The 17,199-nt window shown below is 37.6% G+C and overlaps 1 protein-coding gene across 11 annotated transcripts in view; it reads right to left on the bottom strand.

The window, feature by feature from the left end:
* Positions 1 to 17,199, bottom strand: part of WDR17 (WD repeat domain 17) — a 109,254-nt gene that overhangs the window by 58,544 nt on the left and 33,511 nt on the right. For 9 of the 11 annotated variants that reach the window (XR_015249913.1, XM_086703124.1, XM_086703125.1 and 6 more), the window contains 2 exons: positions 10,413 to 10,541; positions 2,337 to 2,520 (listed from right to left, as the gene is read on the bottom strand). Coding sequence is in view for 10 of the 11 variants with exons in the window: in XM_086703119.1 (XP_086559245.1) it covers positions 2,337 to 2,520; positions 10,413 to 10,541 (313 nt within the window). In the remaining variant the exon portion in view is untranslated. The remainder of the gene's footprint in view (positions 1 to 2,336; positions 2,521 to 10,412; positions 10,542 to 17,199) is intronic. The other 2 variants (XM_086703126.1, XM_086703127.1) reach the window with 1 other exon arrangement.

Below are 17,199 nucleotides of genomic sequence, written 5' to 3'. Positions count from 1 at the left end.
ATTTTAACATTTTACATTTAAACAAACTAATATTTGTTTCCCTTTAAGTGTAATTTTTGATTATTGTGGAATACAGAATGATGAAATGAAAATACAGAGGCAACATCAAGTTCAACTGCTGTACGTGCAAATTCTAATAGAATTTTTTTTTAAGCTGATTTAATGGAAACTTCTATTTTGCGTAAGCCGAATTCTGAAAAGAAGAAACAGAGTCTAATGCATTTCAAAGTGAAATATTTACAATGAAAATGACCAAAAATATTCATAATATTTTTTTGTAAATAAATCACAAACTTTCAACCTTCAAATTAAGAAGATATTTAGGGGCGCCTGGGTGGCTCAGTTGGTTGGGCGTCCGACTTCGGCTCAGGTCATGATCTCACGGTCCGTGGGTTCAAGCCCTGCGTCGGGCTCTGTGCTGACAGCTCAGAGCCTGGAGCCTGCTTCGGATTCTGTGTCTCCCTCTCTCTCTGACCCTCCCCCGTTCATGCTCTGTCTCTCTCTCTCTCAAAAATAAATAAAACATTAAAAAAAAAATTTAAGAAGATATTTAGATATAGCAAGAGGAATTTATTGTTAAGGCTCTGAAAATTTTCAAAAGAAGGAAAATGTGTAAGGAAAGGAAAAATATGTGGAAGTAATCAAAACTCTTACCACAACCATTTAATAACTGTACAATGTTAATGAAAAAGTCTTATTTAATTGTATGCTCACTGGCAAAAGAAGCCTGGTGTACACAGTAATGAATAAAAAACTCTTCCATCGTGAATGGAGGTGATGCATATGGTGTTTCATGACAAATCGGCAGATAAACTAGGTGATAATACATCAACTAATACGTACCTGTGCATAACATTTAGAAATGTTATTATGCAGGTATCGCCTGGTATAGATTTTGTGCGACAGCCTCAAAAGAACAATGACATCGTATAGCATTTTAGGAGTATTTGTGTTATTTAAAATTAATCTCATCTAAAGCTGAATTTAAAGTATTGAGAAAATGCACTACTGACCAATATCAACAATACTGGAAAAAACTGTAGGAGGTATGATAGGGAGACAAACAGGTATGAACAGGTATAACCAGAAAAATATAAAAAATCTTATTTGGAGGCTATCAATCGCTGTTTATACATCACAAAGCCCGTACCAAAAGTATTTTGGTTTTTCCTCATTGATGTATTGAAAACCTTATGGTAAACTGTTACAATAATGGAAGCTCACTGAAGAGCTGACTTAAAAAAAAAAAAAAAACTGCTCAGAGATTGGAGCAAAGTACACACTATCTAGTACCAAAGCTCAAGTGAAAATAATAAGCAGGTTATGTGAACTTGGGAATGAGATTTGCATTTTCTAGATGAAAAATTAACCCTGTTTGGCAAATATTTTCTTAAGATGAAAGTTATATAACAAAACTCGTTTATTTTACTGGTATTTTCAGCATTCCTAATGACCTAAATTTGAAAAGACAAGGAAAAAGCCACATACTAAATACACTGACCATAACCTTTGGCATTATTATTACTCTTGGAAGCATGATTTAAATATAACAGCCTATGAATTCTCTAATATTGATGCTACACACTGAAGACTGTTCTAAAGAAATCGAACTGTCACGTCCAGACTTTCTACTTCAAAGTGATAACCGGTCATTGTTAGAGAAACAACTGAATATAAAGAACATACCCAGCAGTTCTCAAAACCGTAATTAATAAGTGAACTTCCTTCAGTGTTCAAAAAGAGACTGAATTATTGTAACATCTAACAGAAAAATGGTTACTTCGCATCATCATTATTATGGGGTAAGATGCTAGCCAGAAAGGGTGTAATAATATTCAATTCACTAAGACCTACTTATGTGAACTAGGACTTTCCACCATGACCCAATTAAAAATAAGGGAAAGAAACCAGCTCATCAGGGCGGTGACTACATGGGTAACATGGTGTGACTACATGGGTAACATGGTGTTTGTATGTTTCAGATTGGGATAGAATAATGACCCGGCTAGGATAACTGTCTCATTAAGAAAATCTTACCAATTACTACTTTTATATTTATTGGGGGAATTTTTGTCATATTTAAATATTAATGAAATCATTTGGTATTGACTATGGTTTAACTGGTGTACTAAGCAAAAATATTTCATGAGATTTTGCTTCAGTTTTATACACATGTACACACACGAGTCATGATGTGAAATGTAGTTCTTACATAGACGAGCAGTAGAAAGTTTGAAAAACAATACTTTAAAACCTAAGCTAATTTAAATAAAATATTTTTCTTACTGAAGTAAAAATAATTCACTCAATAAAATAAATCCCAGTTATAAATATACCTTTTGTATTGTCGAGCTTAGCAATGACTTTTTGTTCTGCAACATTCCAAATGATCACTAAGTTATCGGTACCGCCACTTGCAAACAGATCAGGGTTATGTGGACACCAAGAGAGAGCTGTGATTGTTTTTTTATGTTCAGACATAATTGCGTGAAGTTTGAATTCATTATAACGGTGATCCAACTAAAAAAAATATATAAATAAAACATTTCAGTGCTTCTTTTTAAGTTATACACTTTTCATTAATAATCACATTGTTTTTTGTTTTTAAAAAGCTACATACGTGAAAATTAGTACACCTACTACCATGATATGAACACATTTCAAGCCTTGGTCTACTTTCAAACGTGAACAGTATTCAATCAGAAGTACATCATTTTTTTAAAGTTTTTAATTCCAGTTAGCTGACATAGTTATATTAGTTTCAGGTGTACGATATAGTGATTCGACACTTCCATACGCCCCCTGGTGCTCATCATGAAAGTGCATCCTGAATCCCCGTCACCTATTTATCCCATCCCCTCACCCTCCTCTCCTCCATTAGTTTATTCTCTATAATTAAGATTGTTTCTTGATTTGCCTCCCTCTCTCTTATGTTTTCCTTTTGCTTGTTTTGTTTCTTAAATCCCACATACGAGTGGAATCCTATGTCATTTGTCTTTCTCTGAGTTATTTCACCTAGCATTATACTCTCTAGCTCCATCCATGTTGTTGCAAATGGCAAGATTTCATTTTTCTTTTATGGCTGAGTAACATTCCATTGTATATATATATTCTACTTCTTTATCCATTCATCAATCAATGGACACTCGGTCAGCTTCCATATCTTGCCTAACGTAAATAATGCTACTATAAACAAAGGGGTGCATGTATCCCTTGGAATTAGTGTTCTTATGATCTTTGGGTAAATACCCAACAGTGCAATTGCTGGCTGGATCACAGGGTAGTCCTATTTTTAACTTTCTGAGGAACCTCCATACTGTTTTCCACAGTGGCTGCACAGTTTGCATTCCCACAAACAAGGCACGACTGTTCCTTTTTCTCCATATCCTCACCAACACTTATTGTTTCTTGAGTTTTTTATTTTAGCCATCCTGACAGGTGTAACGTAATATCTCACTGTGGTTTTAATTTGCATCTTCCTGATAAGTTACGATGTCTAGAAAAAAATCAGTTTTTAAAAAATAAGAGCACTGACATTAAATATAATTTATAAAAGGTAAAAATAACTGTACACTGAAATATGCATAATAACTCAGAGCTTTATATTTTCTATAGCTATATGTATTTATGAGGGAAAAACACTTGGTTTAGAATATTTTTTCTGTAATTTTTAATTAGATGTGAATGAAAAAATTTAGGTTAGAAAAATTAACTATTGGGACTACACCAAAACAAGCTTTTGCAGAGTCAAGGAAACCACCACAAAATGAAAAGGCAACCTACTGAATGGAAGAAGGTATTTGCAAATGATATATCCAATAAGGAGTTAATACACAAAACATATAAAGGACTTCTACAACTCAACACCAAAAAACCAAATAATCTGATTTAAAATGGGCAGTGGACCTGAATAAACATCTTCCAACATACAGATGTCCAACAGACACAGGAAAAAAAAATGCTGAACGTCACTCATCATCAGGGAAATGCAAATCAAAACCAGAATGAGTTATCACCTTATACCTGTCAGAATGGCTAAAATCAAAGACACAAGAAATAACAAGAGTTGAGAATGTGGAAAAAAAGGACCGCGGGTGGGAATGTAAATTGATACAGCCACCATGAAAACAGTATGGAAGTACCTCAAAAAATTAAAAAAGAAATACCACATGATGTAGTGATTCCACTACTGGGTATTTACTCAAAGAAAATGAAAACGGCCCTATTTTTATTGCAGCATTACTTACAATAGCCAAGATATGGAAGCAACACAAGCATCTGTCCATAGATGAATGAATGGACAGGGGGCACCTGGCTGTTCAGTCAGTTAAGCGTTGGGACTCCCGATCTGGGCTCAGGTCATGATCTCACAGTTTGTGAGATGCACTGACAGTGTGCAGCCTGCTTGGGATTCTCTCTCTCCCACTCTCTCTGCGACCCTCTCCTACACACACACGCTCTCTCTCAAAAAAATAAGCAAACTTTGAAAAAACAGATGAATGGATAAAGAAGATGTGGAACATTACCCAGTCATAAAAAAGAATGAAATCTTGCCATTTGTAATGACACGGCTGCAGACAGAGGGTATGATGCTAAGTGAAATAAGTCAGAGAAAGACAAGTATCATGTGATTTCACTTATATGTGGAATCTAAAATCAAAACAAACAACAAACAGAAAAACAGGCTCCTAAATACAGAGCAAACTGGTGGCTGCCAGAGGGGAGGTGGGTGGGGTCATGGGTGAAATAGATAAAGGGGATTAAGAGGTACAAACTTCCAGTTACAAAATAACTCATGGAGATGAAAAGTACAGCAGAGTGAATACAGTAATACTGTAATAACATTGTATGGTGACAGATGTTGACTACACTTACAATCATGATCAGTGAGTAACGTGAAAAACTGTTGCATCAGTATGTTGTACACCTGAAACTAATATAACATTGAATGTTAATTATACTTCAACAAAAAAATCAGGTGAAACAAACCACCTGCTCATTATTACATTAAGATGTCTGAAGTCTGCAGAACAATGGTATCACTGGACCTGTTTTATGTTATTGCTTTTTGGATGGGGCATTTCGTTGTGTTCTTATATGGAAGTGGACAAAAGAAATAGCCTAATTTTCCTCTTTCCTTTGTAAATGCGCCATCAGCCAGTGCCTTTTCCTTTGTTACCTTTTTCAACATGTTTGGGATTACACCGTATAGCCATTTGGTTGTACCTGGCTTTTCCTTTTAACACAATAATGAACCTTTCACACTGCTACTGGAGAGTGTTTCAAATCATTATTACATTAATTACTGATTACACCAATCTTTCTTCAACCTTACACTTGCAGTAAAATCCTGACTGCAACATGGCCTTCAATGCCCTACAACATCATGAACCTCGGCTATTTTGCAAGGCTCATTGGGTATCACATTCTTGCTTGTTCACTCTGACCTTCCTGTTTCTCTATTACAGCAAAATCACATCTGCTTTAACGCCTGTTTGCTGTTCCCTTGGCCTTCAATGCTCTCCCCGTCTGTCTGCTCCTGGTTATTCATCCTTTCCTGTTCCGGTCTCAGTTCAAAACTGCCTCTTCACAGAGGTATTTTCTGACCACACTATCTAAATAAATTTATACACCCCTTCCCATGCGAAAACCTGTCCCCTAGCTGTATCCTTTTTTTAGTTGAGATACAGTTGACATGTAATATTAGTTTCAGGCCTACAACATAGTGATTCAACATTTGTATATACTGCTAAATGATCACTTAAGTCTAGCTGACTATCACCACACATAGTTATAATTTCTTTTTGTGCGATGATAAATGTTAAGATCCACTCTCGGAGCAACTTTCAAATATACAACAGAGTGCCATCAACTACATTCAACATGCTGTACAATGCATCCTCATGCCTTAGTTTCTAAAGTTTTGCCTTTTGACCACCCTCACCCATTTCTCCCTCACAGCACCCCCACCTCTGGCAACCACCAATCGATTCCCTGTATCTATGAGTTCAGTTTCATTTTGTTTTTTGTTTCAGACTCCACGTATAAGTGAGATCACACAGTATTTGTCTTTCTCGGACATATTTCACTGAGCATAACGCCCTCAAGTTTCATCCATACGGTAGCAAAGAGGGTTTCCTTCTTTTTATGGCTAACTACACACACATTTTCTTTATTATCTGTCCATTCATCAATGGACACTTTGGTGCCTTCCAAGTCTCAGCTATTGTAAATAATGCTGCAGTGAAAATGGGAGTGCATACATCTTTTCATTTCCTTCACATAAATGCTCAGAAGCAGAATTGCTAGGTCACATGGTAGTTCAGTTTTCAATTTTTTGAGAAACCCCCATAGAGCTTTCCACAGTGGCTGCACCAACTTACATTCCCATCAACAGGGCATGAGGGTTCCCTTTTCTCCACAGCCTCACCAACGCTTGTTACTTCTTGTCTTTTTGAAAACAGCCATCCTAACAGGTGTGAGGTCATATCTCAGTGTGGTTTTGATTTGCATTTCCCTGGTGGTGAGGGATACTGAGATTTCTTTTCATGTGTCGGTTGGCAATCTGGAATCCTTCTTTGGAAAAATGTCTATTCAGATCCTCTGCCCATTTTTTAATCAGATCGCTTGCCTAATTTGCTATGGAGTCATACAAGTTCCTTATATGTTTTGGATGTTAACCCCTTATCAGATATATGATCTGCAAATATTTTCTCCCACTCAGTGGGCTGCCTTTGTATGTTGTTGGTTTCCTTTGCTTTGCAGAAGGATTTTAGTTTGGTGTCGTTCCACTTGTTAACTTTTGGTTTTGTTGCCTTTGATTTTGGTGTCAATGACTCTAGCATATTACCTAATTTTACATCTTTTGTAGAACGCATTTCGTCCTGAAACATTTACTTATTTATTCATAAAATGACATATTTCACAGATTTCTCCCTGTCCCCTGTCCTTACTAAGAACATGAATTCAATGAGAAGAATGTGACTGGTTTGTTCAGAGCTGCATTCCTAATGCCTAGTAATACTTGGCCAAAAGAAGTTCAGTTAATATTATTGAAAAAAGGACGCATTATGCTTTTGTTTATCATTTAAGCAACTTTTAACTTTTGCTATCACAAATAATGCTATAGTGAACACCTCTGTATCTAAAATTTTGACTAATGACCTAATTATCTCCAAAGGTTTTGTCTTCTATAATTTCTGTATCTGTTACTACCTGAACTTCAGCTATTCCTGAACAACTCTGGATGAAAATATTATTAGAGATAACCAAGTACCAGTAGAGTTTTCATCTGATTAGTATTGCAGTTACAATAATCTTCAATTGTCCTGTTTAAATATTTAAGAATATTTCCTGTACATTTAAGAATGAACAGTTTTGTAAGTTTGATGTTATTCAGTGATTTATGTTACCTGTGGTAAATACTGTGAAAGTGTCTAATGTATCTAATAGAAAGACTGCTCTATAAGCTAGAAATCCTGTGGAGGAGTCTATGAATACAAACACATATGAAGAAGCTACAATGCACATCAATGATCTTTCCTGGATTTAGTACACAATTATCCAAGTAGTATCTTAAGCATGATATAGAATACTTACAGGGATTAATTTATTAATACATTCCTATTCTGTTTACAGTTGAGAGCCTGTACCATTACAATGAGCTAGGCCATAAATTATTTTTAGAGTAGTTAATACAATATATTATTGCATCATAATCCAATGGCTAAAGAAAAAATTCTTATGGCATTTACAAGTATCATTTAATAGTTCTGAAAAATCTGATAAAACCTCAGCATCATTATAGAGAGTGTAACAGACAATCAGACTTTGACTGTACATTGACCCTGGGTGTGATTTAGTAAATACTCATGTAGCATAATTTTCAAAGCATTTTGATTTAGATAATGACATTTAAAACAATACTGATTAATGGAAGTTGAATGTTAATGCCACCATTTAATATAAATGTAATTTTCTATTATACTTTGCAACAAGGTTTTACACTGAACTCTGTAATCAACTGTCACCCGAGTTTGTTTTAACTTCTAAATCAGAGTGATTTTTAGTTTGTTTCAGTCTTTAATGATACATAAACTTTCTTCATAGGGTTTTTATATTAATAATTTTAGCTTAATCTTCCTAAATATTCAAGTCATAAAATGTCATCACAAAACTTAAGACACTTGCAAACAGGAAAAAAATTGAGTTCTGCCTTCATCCACTTTCTGACCTTCTTTACTCCTTAGAGGAATAGTTTGCCTTGTCTAATACATTCTTCTTCTCTAAAAGGAAATAAGACAAGAAGATAGGGACTTAAGACTAAGGGAGGCATTTTGTAGATCTTTGGGAAGGAGAAGCTTGGGAGGACATGGAAAGTGTGAAGGAGGCAAACGGGAGGAAGGGGGGGGGTCAGTCAGCAGGCTTCTGCTGTCTTCTGTATGGGAAGCGAAAAATTGTGAGTTATATGGAAATTGCAGTTTGGTGTGTATTTCTACAACCTTGAGTAATGGACTACATAAAATTGATATTGTGGAAAACTGGTTTATAGATTAATGCTGTTGTTTATTAAATTTTCAATAAACCTACAACACTGTTAGTAGTTAAAAGGATTTTTATTCCAGAATAATACGATCATTTTTTTCACTCTTAACTGAAAATATGTTGGTGTTTCAAAATAACAAAAAAATGTATCACAAGGAAAATATTTAATGAGTCTTTATAAAATACCAGAGAGTGGGGCTCCTGGGTGGTTCGATCGGTTAAGCGTCCAACTTTGGCTCAGGTCATGATCTCACAGTTAGTGAGTTCGAGCCCCGCACCGGGCTCTGTGCTGACAGCTCAGAGCCTGGAGCCTGCTTTGGATTCTGTGTCTCCCTCTCTGTCTGCCCCTCCCCTGCTCATGCTCTCTCTCAAAAATAAATAAACAATAAAAAATACTTTTAAAAAATACCAGAGAGTATGCATAACTTGAGAGTTCAAAGGTGAGGAAGTCTCATTCTGGTAAAGGGAAGCACTGAGACGGGCAGTCTGTTTTATAAGATCCTTTGCTAATAAGAAAGAGGAAAAAGCAGAATATGGAGAAGAGTTTATACTTCAACTGAGATCTGAAAGACGAGAAAATACTTTCTAAACAGGCAACACAGGCAAATGGAAAGAAATTAGTGTAAGCAAAGGCAAGATACCCAAGAGTCTGAGATGTTTTGGAAAATACAATTACCATGGTATGCCTGGAACACAGGGTGAGAGGAGAGAGACAGAATGCTGGTAACACGATGTCATACTATGAAGTTAGGATTTCATAAAAGGGAATGAGGAAGAGCTGAAGACTGAAAATTTCAGATTTGCATTAAAGATGATTAATTACAATGAAGAATAAACTAGAGAGAGTCAAAGTAGAGGCAAAGAGGATATTGAGAGACTATTCGAAAGTGTAGGTGACACAGTATAAAGAAGACAGTAACGGGTACAAAACACTACGATGGCCCCTGCTCACCTTCAGCGAAAAGAGGTGAGCAGAAGAGGGAGCCAAAGATAGCTGGCTCTCCCGGCTGTGGTTCAGATGAAGGGCGCAGTGCTAACACCAAAATGTGGGCTCCGAGTCTGAGGAGGGAGACTGACTTGGACTGAAGAGGCATAAGGCACCTCTGCCTGGGGAAACTCAGAAGGCCACTAGCTCTGTAGATTGGGAACTGATAAGAGATGTCTGGATGGAGCTAGTTAACGGAAAAAAGGAGTTATAAAGGCTTGTATCCCAAGGATATCTCAAAATATATCTGCACTGTTTTTAATATAATGATCTCTAATGGATGATGCCTATTCTTCACCTGGTAAGATTTTATCATATGAAAGTTACTAAGCAAGGTCTGAAACTAATGAATAAACGAATTCCAATTATTTATATGGGAATATATGTTAAAAGAATTAAATTCTACTTGCTCGCCATTCATAAATGGGGAGCACCTGGATGGCTCAGTCAATTAACCATCCGACTTTGACTCAGGTCATGATCTCACGGTTCGTGAATTCAAGCCCCACATCAGGCTCTGTGCTGTCAGCTGGGAGCCTGGAGCCTGCTTTGGATTCTGTGCCTCCCTCTCTCTCTGGCCCTCCCCCGCTTGCACTGTGTGTCCTTCTCTCAAAAATAAATAAACCTTAAAAAAATTAAAAAATAAATGGGGAGCTTTTAATTCTTGAAGAAATTCTTGCTGATGAAACTGCATGAATGATTGTGAAATCAATTAAGATTCTTATAATTTAAAACTAGGAGATGAGCATTTTCTAAAAGCTTGACTTGTAAAACCAAAAAGCACTCAGCTTTTCATACCACAGGGATTTAAAAATACGTACTACTTAAATATTAACTTTACCTAATACAATTCGGAAATCAGAAAGAATCCACAGAATCTGACCTGATAAATATAGATGGCCAGGGTAGCACAGTACGCAAACCTGTCTCCATGGGCAGCGCAAACATCTTTGTTCCAAGGCTGACATCCAGCAGCTAGGAGTCCCACTTGCCTTACCTGGGACATGTTTGCCTTGAAAAACAAATTGGGAGAAATATCAGTCATTTCCATTATGCAACCAACTTAATTATTTTCCATCTATCTTCCTCAATCTTCATCTTTTTTAAAGAAATTTCTACGAGAACGATTCATCTCAGTGCATACTTTCAGAGAACAAGAGTTGAAATCCCCCGATGTCTAGAGACACCAAGGCAGGTCATTTCAGTGTGAAAAGCAAGAGATTATAAATGATAAATGACAAATGGCACCTGGCCAAGGAATGGGAACCCTACAGGACCCGTGGGGACTACAGTGGAATACAGGTGCGTGTTGTATCTAAAGGGCTTGAGTCGGTCCGTGAGTTCGAGCCCCACGTCGGGCTCTGGGCTGATGGCTCAGAGCCTGGAGCCTGTTTCCGATTCTGTGTCTCCCTCTCTCTCTCTGCCCCTCCCCTGTTCATGCTCTGTCTCTCTCTGTCCCAAAAATAAATAAACGTTGAAAAAAAAAATTAAAGAAAAAAAAATAAAGGGCTTGAGGGCCCCTGGAGAAAGGTCCTCCTCCCATGTGGCCAGATTTATGAAACTCTCCAGGGAAATGGAAGGATCTAGATTTTTGTGTAAAACCTGATTTCTAAACACTGGCAATACATTCAAGGCAGCAAATTCAAACGTAAAACACAGTGAGCCACTATTGGGGGGACTGCGTGACCTCTGCCACAGAGCATCACTATTGTTACAGTGACTCAGCACCTTCACAAAAGCCACTTGAGGCACACAGGGCAGGTAGACGAGCTGCATTACCAATACTGCTCATTGCGAACAGGGGACAGAAGGAAGCTGGAAACTACCGGTTACAAGTTGTTGATGTGGCAGGACAGAGGCTGGTGGAGTCAACAGCCTGGAGATGCAGAATCAGCCTGGCTGGGACACAGGGACGGACACCCGACTCCAAGCCAGTGGACGGCATGAGCTGGACTCAAGCATCTAAGCTCAGGTCTCTGCTTCTTCTAACAGAAACCCTGTGAACTAGGTTTTCCCTACCATCCCTCTCAGCCCAAAGGATTCTGTGAATCTACGTGTAAACTCTCTGGGATTCCGGAGAAGAGCAAACCAAGAGGGAGGCTGCTTCTAAGTCTACAATCGTTATGAAAATCCAAATACAGTAAAAACACGAAGACAAAAAAAAAAAACAACCAAAAAACCTATTCTGAGTATTGCACTATATAGTTACCTAACGAATGGCATTCAAGAGTAGATTAATTGGCCAAAAACAACTTTTTAAAGACAGAACCCAGACTATTATTAGATGTCTTTTCTAATATGGTAAAAAAATATTGGTCTAAAAATGAGGTTTCTTAGTATAAGACAACCTTCACTAATACCACAAAGTTATACCATGCAAATATCAATTTTTCACTATTGTCAATTTCATATCTGATTAAAGTAAGGAAAAAATACAGCTAGCAATTATAATCTTAAAATATTTTTGAAAAAATAATATCTGGGAAATATGATAAATTTGGTTCGTGTTGATGAGTCTATCCCAGAGTCAGCATTTCATCACTATTTTGTTTATGTTCTTCAAAAGCTTTACATCATTTCAGCAGCGAAATGTTATTGCCTTAACACCACACCTGAACTATCACATATATGAGAGATAAACACAGAAAGACATATACGTCTGACCTATGACACAATTCTTCTAGGTACACGTTCAGTCTAGCCCCGGGAACCCTCCACCCCAACCTGCCTCTTCTCTTTCTACCCTGCCACCTAGTGGGTTAAAGCCAGCTACTCTGAACCAGTGACGCCTGGTACCATCACGGAAAAATAAAACACTGTCTCTTTACTACCTGCTTCCTTTTCAGTACAGGTGGAATGATGTCCTGACCATAACCCTATAATTCTCCTTTATTTTAGTGCTCAGCAATTAATAAGTTCTAGTCAGTTCTATTATCTCCATTTTTATAAAGTTACTTTCTTCTTTATATCTTTTCTATTTCATATTCCCACTTTCTAGAAAAGATCTCTTAATTTCCTCTTTCTTCCTCAAACCTATCTTCATCCCATCAAATCCCCTCATCAGGGTGGAACTAGTGGCTTTTAAAAAAAAAAAAAGTAGAACATTATCTGAAGTGAAAAATGGCATGATAAACAAACTGGGCCCTCAGTCTTCTGAGTGCTTAACTATACAAATCTTCGTTCCTCCTCCCCTGGAACCTGTATTTCCTCAGGCCCTAACAGTCAGGACAAATGTTTTAAAATATACTTTACCTAACGAGTAATGTTACCACACTACTTTTCACTGAAAACATAGATTATTTCAACCGCAGGGTGAATTAAGTAGGCTTTTGTATTTTATCTTTGGGATCCAAGATTAATATTAATAATGTTTGTGTGCAAATGAAAATGGTTTCTGACTTATGTTTAAACAAATCTTGAATTTATATCTGGAAAAGAAACATAAGATTTAAACTAGTGGGTAAAATGGAATCATTTAAACATTTTTCACTTTCTGCTCTTTTTTACTTTTTTTTTAAATTAATAAACCGTTTTTAGAGCAGTTTTAGTTTCACAACAAAACAGAAGATTATAGAGCGTTCCCACTCGCTCCCTGACCCCCAATATGTACAAGGTCCCCCACCCATCTATCCCTCATCAGATCGGTGCATTTGTTACAATGGTGAACCTGCACTGACACAACGTCATCACCCAAAGTCCACGGTTTACATTAGGGCTCACTCCTGGTGTTATACACTCTATGCAGTTTGACAAATGCAGAAGGACATGTACCCGCCCTTTTAGTATATTGTAGAGAAGAGACTCACTGTCCTAGAGCTCCTCTATGTTCTTCCTATTCAGCTCTCCCTCTCTCAATAACTCCTGGCAAGCACAGATATCTCCGCTCTCTCTGTAGTTTTGCCTTTTCCAGAGAGTCATATTGTTGTAAACATACAGTATGTAATCTTTTCAAATTGGCTTCTTTAACTTAGTAATATGCATTTAAGTTTCTGCCATGTCTTTTCATGGCCTGAAAGCTCATCTCTTTTTAGCAATGAAAAATATTCCCTGTTCTGGATGAACCACTTATTTATCCATCACCTCCTGAAAGACATCTTGGTGGCTTTCAAGTTTTAACAGTTACGAATAAAGCTACTATGGAGGTGCCTGGGTGGCTCAGTCGGTTAAGCGTCTGACTTCGACTCAGGTCATGATCTCACCACTCGTGAGTTTGAGCCCTGCGTCAGGCTCTGCGCTGACAGCTCAGAGCCTGGAGCCTGCTTCGGATTCTGTGTCTCCCTCTCTCTCTCTGCCCCTCCCCTGCTCATGCTTTCTCTCTCCCTCTCTCTGTGAAACATTTAAAAAAACTTTTTTAAGCTGCTATAAAGCTGCACATATCCATGTGCAGTTTTCTGTGTAAACTAAAGTTTTCAACTCATTTAGGCAAATAACAAGGGGTGCAAAAGGAGGTGACTGCTACATCCTGGTAAGAGCATGTTTACTTTATGGGGCACCTGGATGACTTTTGATTTTGGCTCAGGTTGTAATCTCACAGTTCCTGAGTTCTAGCCTCGTGTCATGCTCTGTGCTACCAGAAGCCTGCTTGGGCTTCTCTCTCCCCCGCTCTCTCTCTGCCCCTTCCTCTCCCTCTCAAAATAAACAAACATCTTTCAAAGACAGTATGTACATCTTGTAAGAAACCATCAACCATGTGCACTCCCGCCAGAAGTAAGTGAAAGCAGCTACTGCTCTCCATCCTCAGTGGCCTGAATGTTGTCAGCGGTCCAGACATGCCATCCTTGTAGGTATGTAGCAGTAATTCACTGTGGTTTTAATTTGCAATTCCCTGTGCTGGTCATCTTTCCATACACTTACATGTCATCTACCTTCTGAAGTGAAGTATCTGTGCAAGTCTTTGAATTTGCTAGAATGGCTCAGAGAACTCAGAGAAACATGTTACTTACTAGACTACTGGTTTATTATAAAAGGATGTAACTCAGGGAGAGCCAGATGGAAGAGATGTATACGGCACGGCACGGAATGAGGGGAAAGGCAAGGAGGTCCCATAGTCTCAGGGTGGGCCACATGTTTATCAAGTTGGGAAGGAAAACCCTTCGTTTGGAGTTTTCATGGAGACTTCATTACAGAGGCAAGACCGATTAAATCATTGCCCAGGGGCAATCACTCAACCTCCAGGCCCTCTCCCCTCCTGGAGGTCAAGGATATAGGACTAAAAGTTCCAAGCCTCTAACCTTACGGTTGGCTCCACCAGCAATCAGCCTCCACAGGCTTTTAAAGTCACCTAATTAACATAACAAGACACATTAATGGAAACGCTTGGGAAATCAGGTCATGTGAACGACCCAAAGTATTTTCTTATAAATCATGATACCGCAAAACATTATTATTGATTCAATTTCTTTAAAATGTAGGCCTACTCACAAAATGAACAAATCAGGAGACTATAGATGCTGGAGAGGATGTGGAGAAACGGGAACCCTCTTGCACTGTTGGTGGGAATGCAAATTGGTGCAGCCGCTCTGGAAAGCAGTGTGGAGGTTCCTCAGAAAACTAAAAATAGACCTACCCTATGACCCAGCAGTAGCACTGCTAGGAATTTATCCAAGGGACACAGGAGTACTGATGCATAGGGGCACTTGTACCCCAATGTTTCTAGCAGCACTCTCAACAATAGCCAAATTATGGAAAGAGCCTAAATGTCCATCAACTGATGAATGGATAAAGAAATTGTGGTTTATATACACAATGGAATACTACGTGGCAATGAGAAAAAATGAAATATGGCCTTTTGTAGCAACGTGGATGGAACTGGAGAGTGTGATGCTAAGTGAAATAAGCCATACAGAGAAAGACAGATACCATATGGTTTCACTCTTATGTGGATCCTGAGAAACTTAACAGAAACCCATGGGGGAGGGGAAGGAAAAAAAAAATAAAAAAAGAGGTTAGAGTGGGAGAGAGCCAAAGCATAAGAGACTGTTAAAAGCTGAGAACAAACTGAGGGTTGATGGGAGGTGGGAGGGAGGGGAGGGTGGGTGATGGGTATTGAGGAGGGCACCTTTTGGGATGAGCACTGGGTGTTGTATGGAAACCAATTTGACAATAAATTTCATATATTTAAAATGAAATGAAATGAAATGAAATGAAATAAATAAAATAAAATAAAATAAATAAAATAAATAAAATAAATAAATAAAATAAAATAAATAAATAAAATAAAATAAAATAAAATAAAATAAAATAAAATAAAATAAAATAAAATAAAATGTAGGCCTACTCAGATTGCATAGTTTTCCTCTGTGAGTTTTGGCAAATTGTGTCTTCAAAGAATTGGTCCATTTCATCCAGGTTATCAAATTTGTGGGTATAGAATCCTTTGTAGTATTCCTTTACCAGCCTTTTAATGTCCATAGGCTATGCAGTGAGGTCCACTCTTTCATTACTGGTATTAGTAATATGTTCCTCCTTCTCTCTTTTCTTCTTAGTCTAGCAAAGGCCTATAGATTTTGCTGATCTTTTCAAAGAAGCAGATGTTACTTTTCCTGATTTTCTCTACTAATTTTCTACTTTTAATTTCACTGATTTCTGTTCCAATTTTTATTATTTCTTTTCCTCAGCTTACTTGAATTTAATTTGTTCGAGTTTTCTAAAGTAGAAGTTTAGGTGATTAATTTTAGATCTTCCTTCTTTTCTAATTATGCATTAAATGCTATAAATTTCCCTCTAGGCACTGCTTTGGCTGTTTCCCACAAATTACATTAAGTCATATTTTCAATTTCATTCAGTTTAAAATACTTTTTTAATTTAAGAATTCTTCTCTGGGGTGCCTGGGTGACTCAATCAGTTAAATGTCTGACTCTTGGTTTCGGCTCAGGCTGTGACCTCAAGGTTCGTGAGTTCCAGCCCCACATCGGGCTCTGTGCTGACAGCACACGGTCTGCTTGGGATTCTCTCTCTCGTTCTGCCCCTTACCTGCTTGTGCTCCCTCTCTCAAGATAAATGAACTTAAAAAAAATCTTTGATTATGTGTTATTTAGTTATTTAAAAGACCATGGCTTAGTGTCTAAGCATTTGGGGATTTTCAAGTTATGTTTCTGTTACCGATTTCTAGTCTAAGTCCACTCATGTCTGAGAGTAGACCTCATATTATCTCCATATTTTTAAGCTGCTGAGATGTGTTTTATGGCCCAAAATACAGTCTATCTAGGTGAATGCTCCATGGGAGCTTGGGAAGAGTGTACAATCTGGTTTGGGGTGAAGTGCCTTATAGACGGAAATTATATCCAGTTTACTGAAGATGCTAGAGTCCAACTACATTCTCACTGATTTTCTGTTGCTAGATCTGTTCAGTCTGACAAAGCATTAAAGTCTCCAGCCATAATAGTGCACTCATCGATTTTTCTTTGCATTTCTATCGATTTTTTGCCTCATATATTATAGTACTGTTATTAGGCGCATACACATTAAGGATTATTATGTCTTCTTGGAGGAGTGACCCCTTCTTGGAGAGTGACTATGTACTGTCCCTCTTTATCCCTGCTGTGAATTCTGCTCTGTCTGAAATTAACAGACACACCCACTTCTTTTAATTAGTGCTAACATGGTGTATCTTTCTTCATTCCTTTACTCTTTATATATGTCTTTATATTTAATGCAAGTTACTTATAGAT

This window comes from Puma concolor, chromosome B1, assembly GCF_028749965.1.
Source record: "Puma concolor isolate L17-30 chromosome B1, mPumCon1.1.hap2, whole genome shotgun sequence".
Classification (NCBI taxonomy): Eukaryota; Metazoa; Chordata; class Mammalia; order Carnivora; family Felidae; genus Puma; species Puma concolor.
This window is presented reverse-complemented; position numbering and strand designations above follow the sequence as displayed.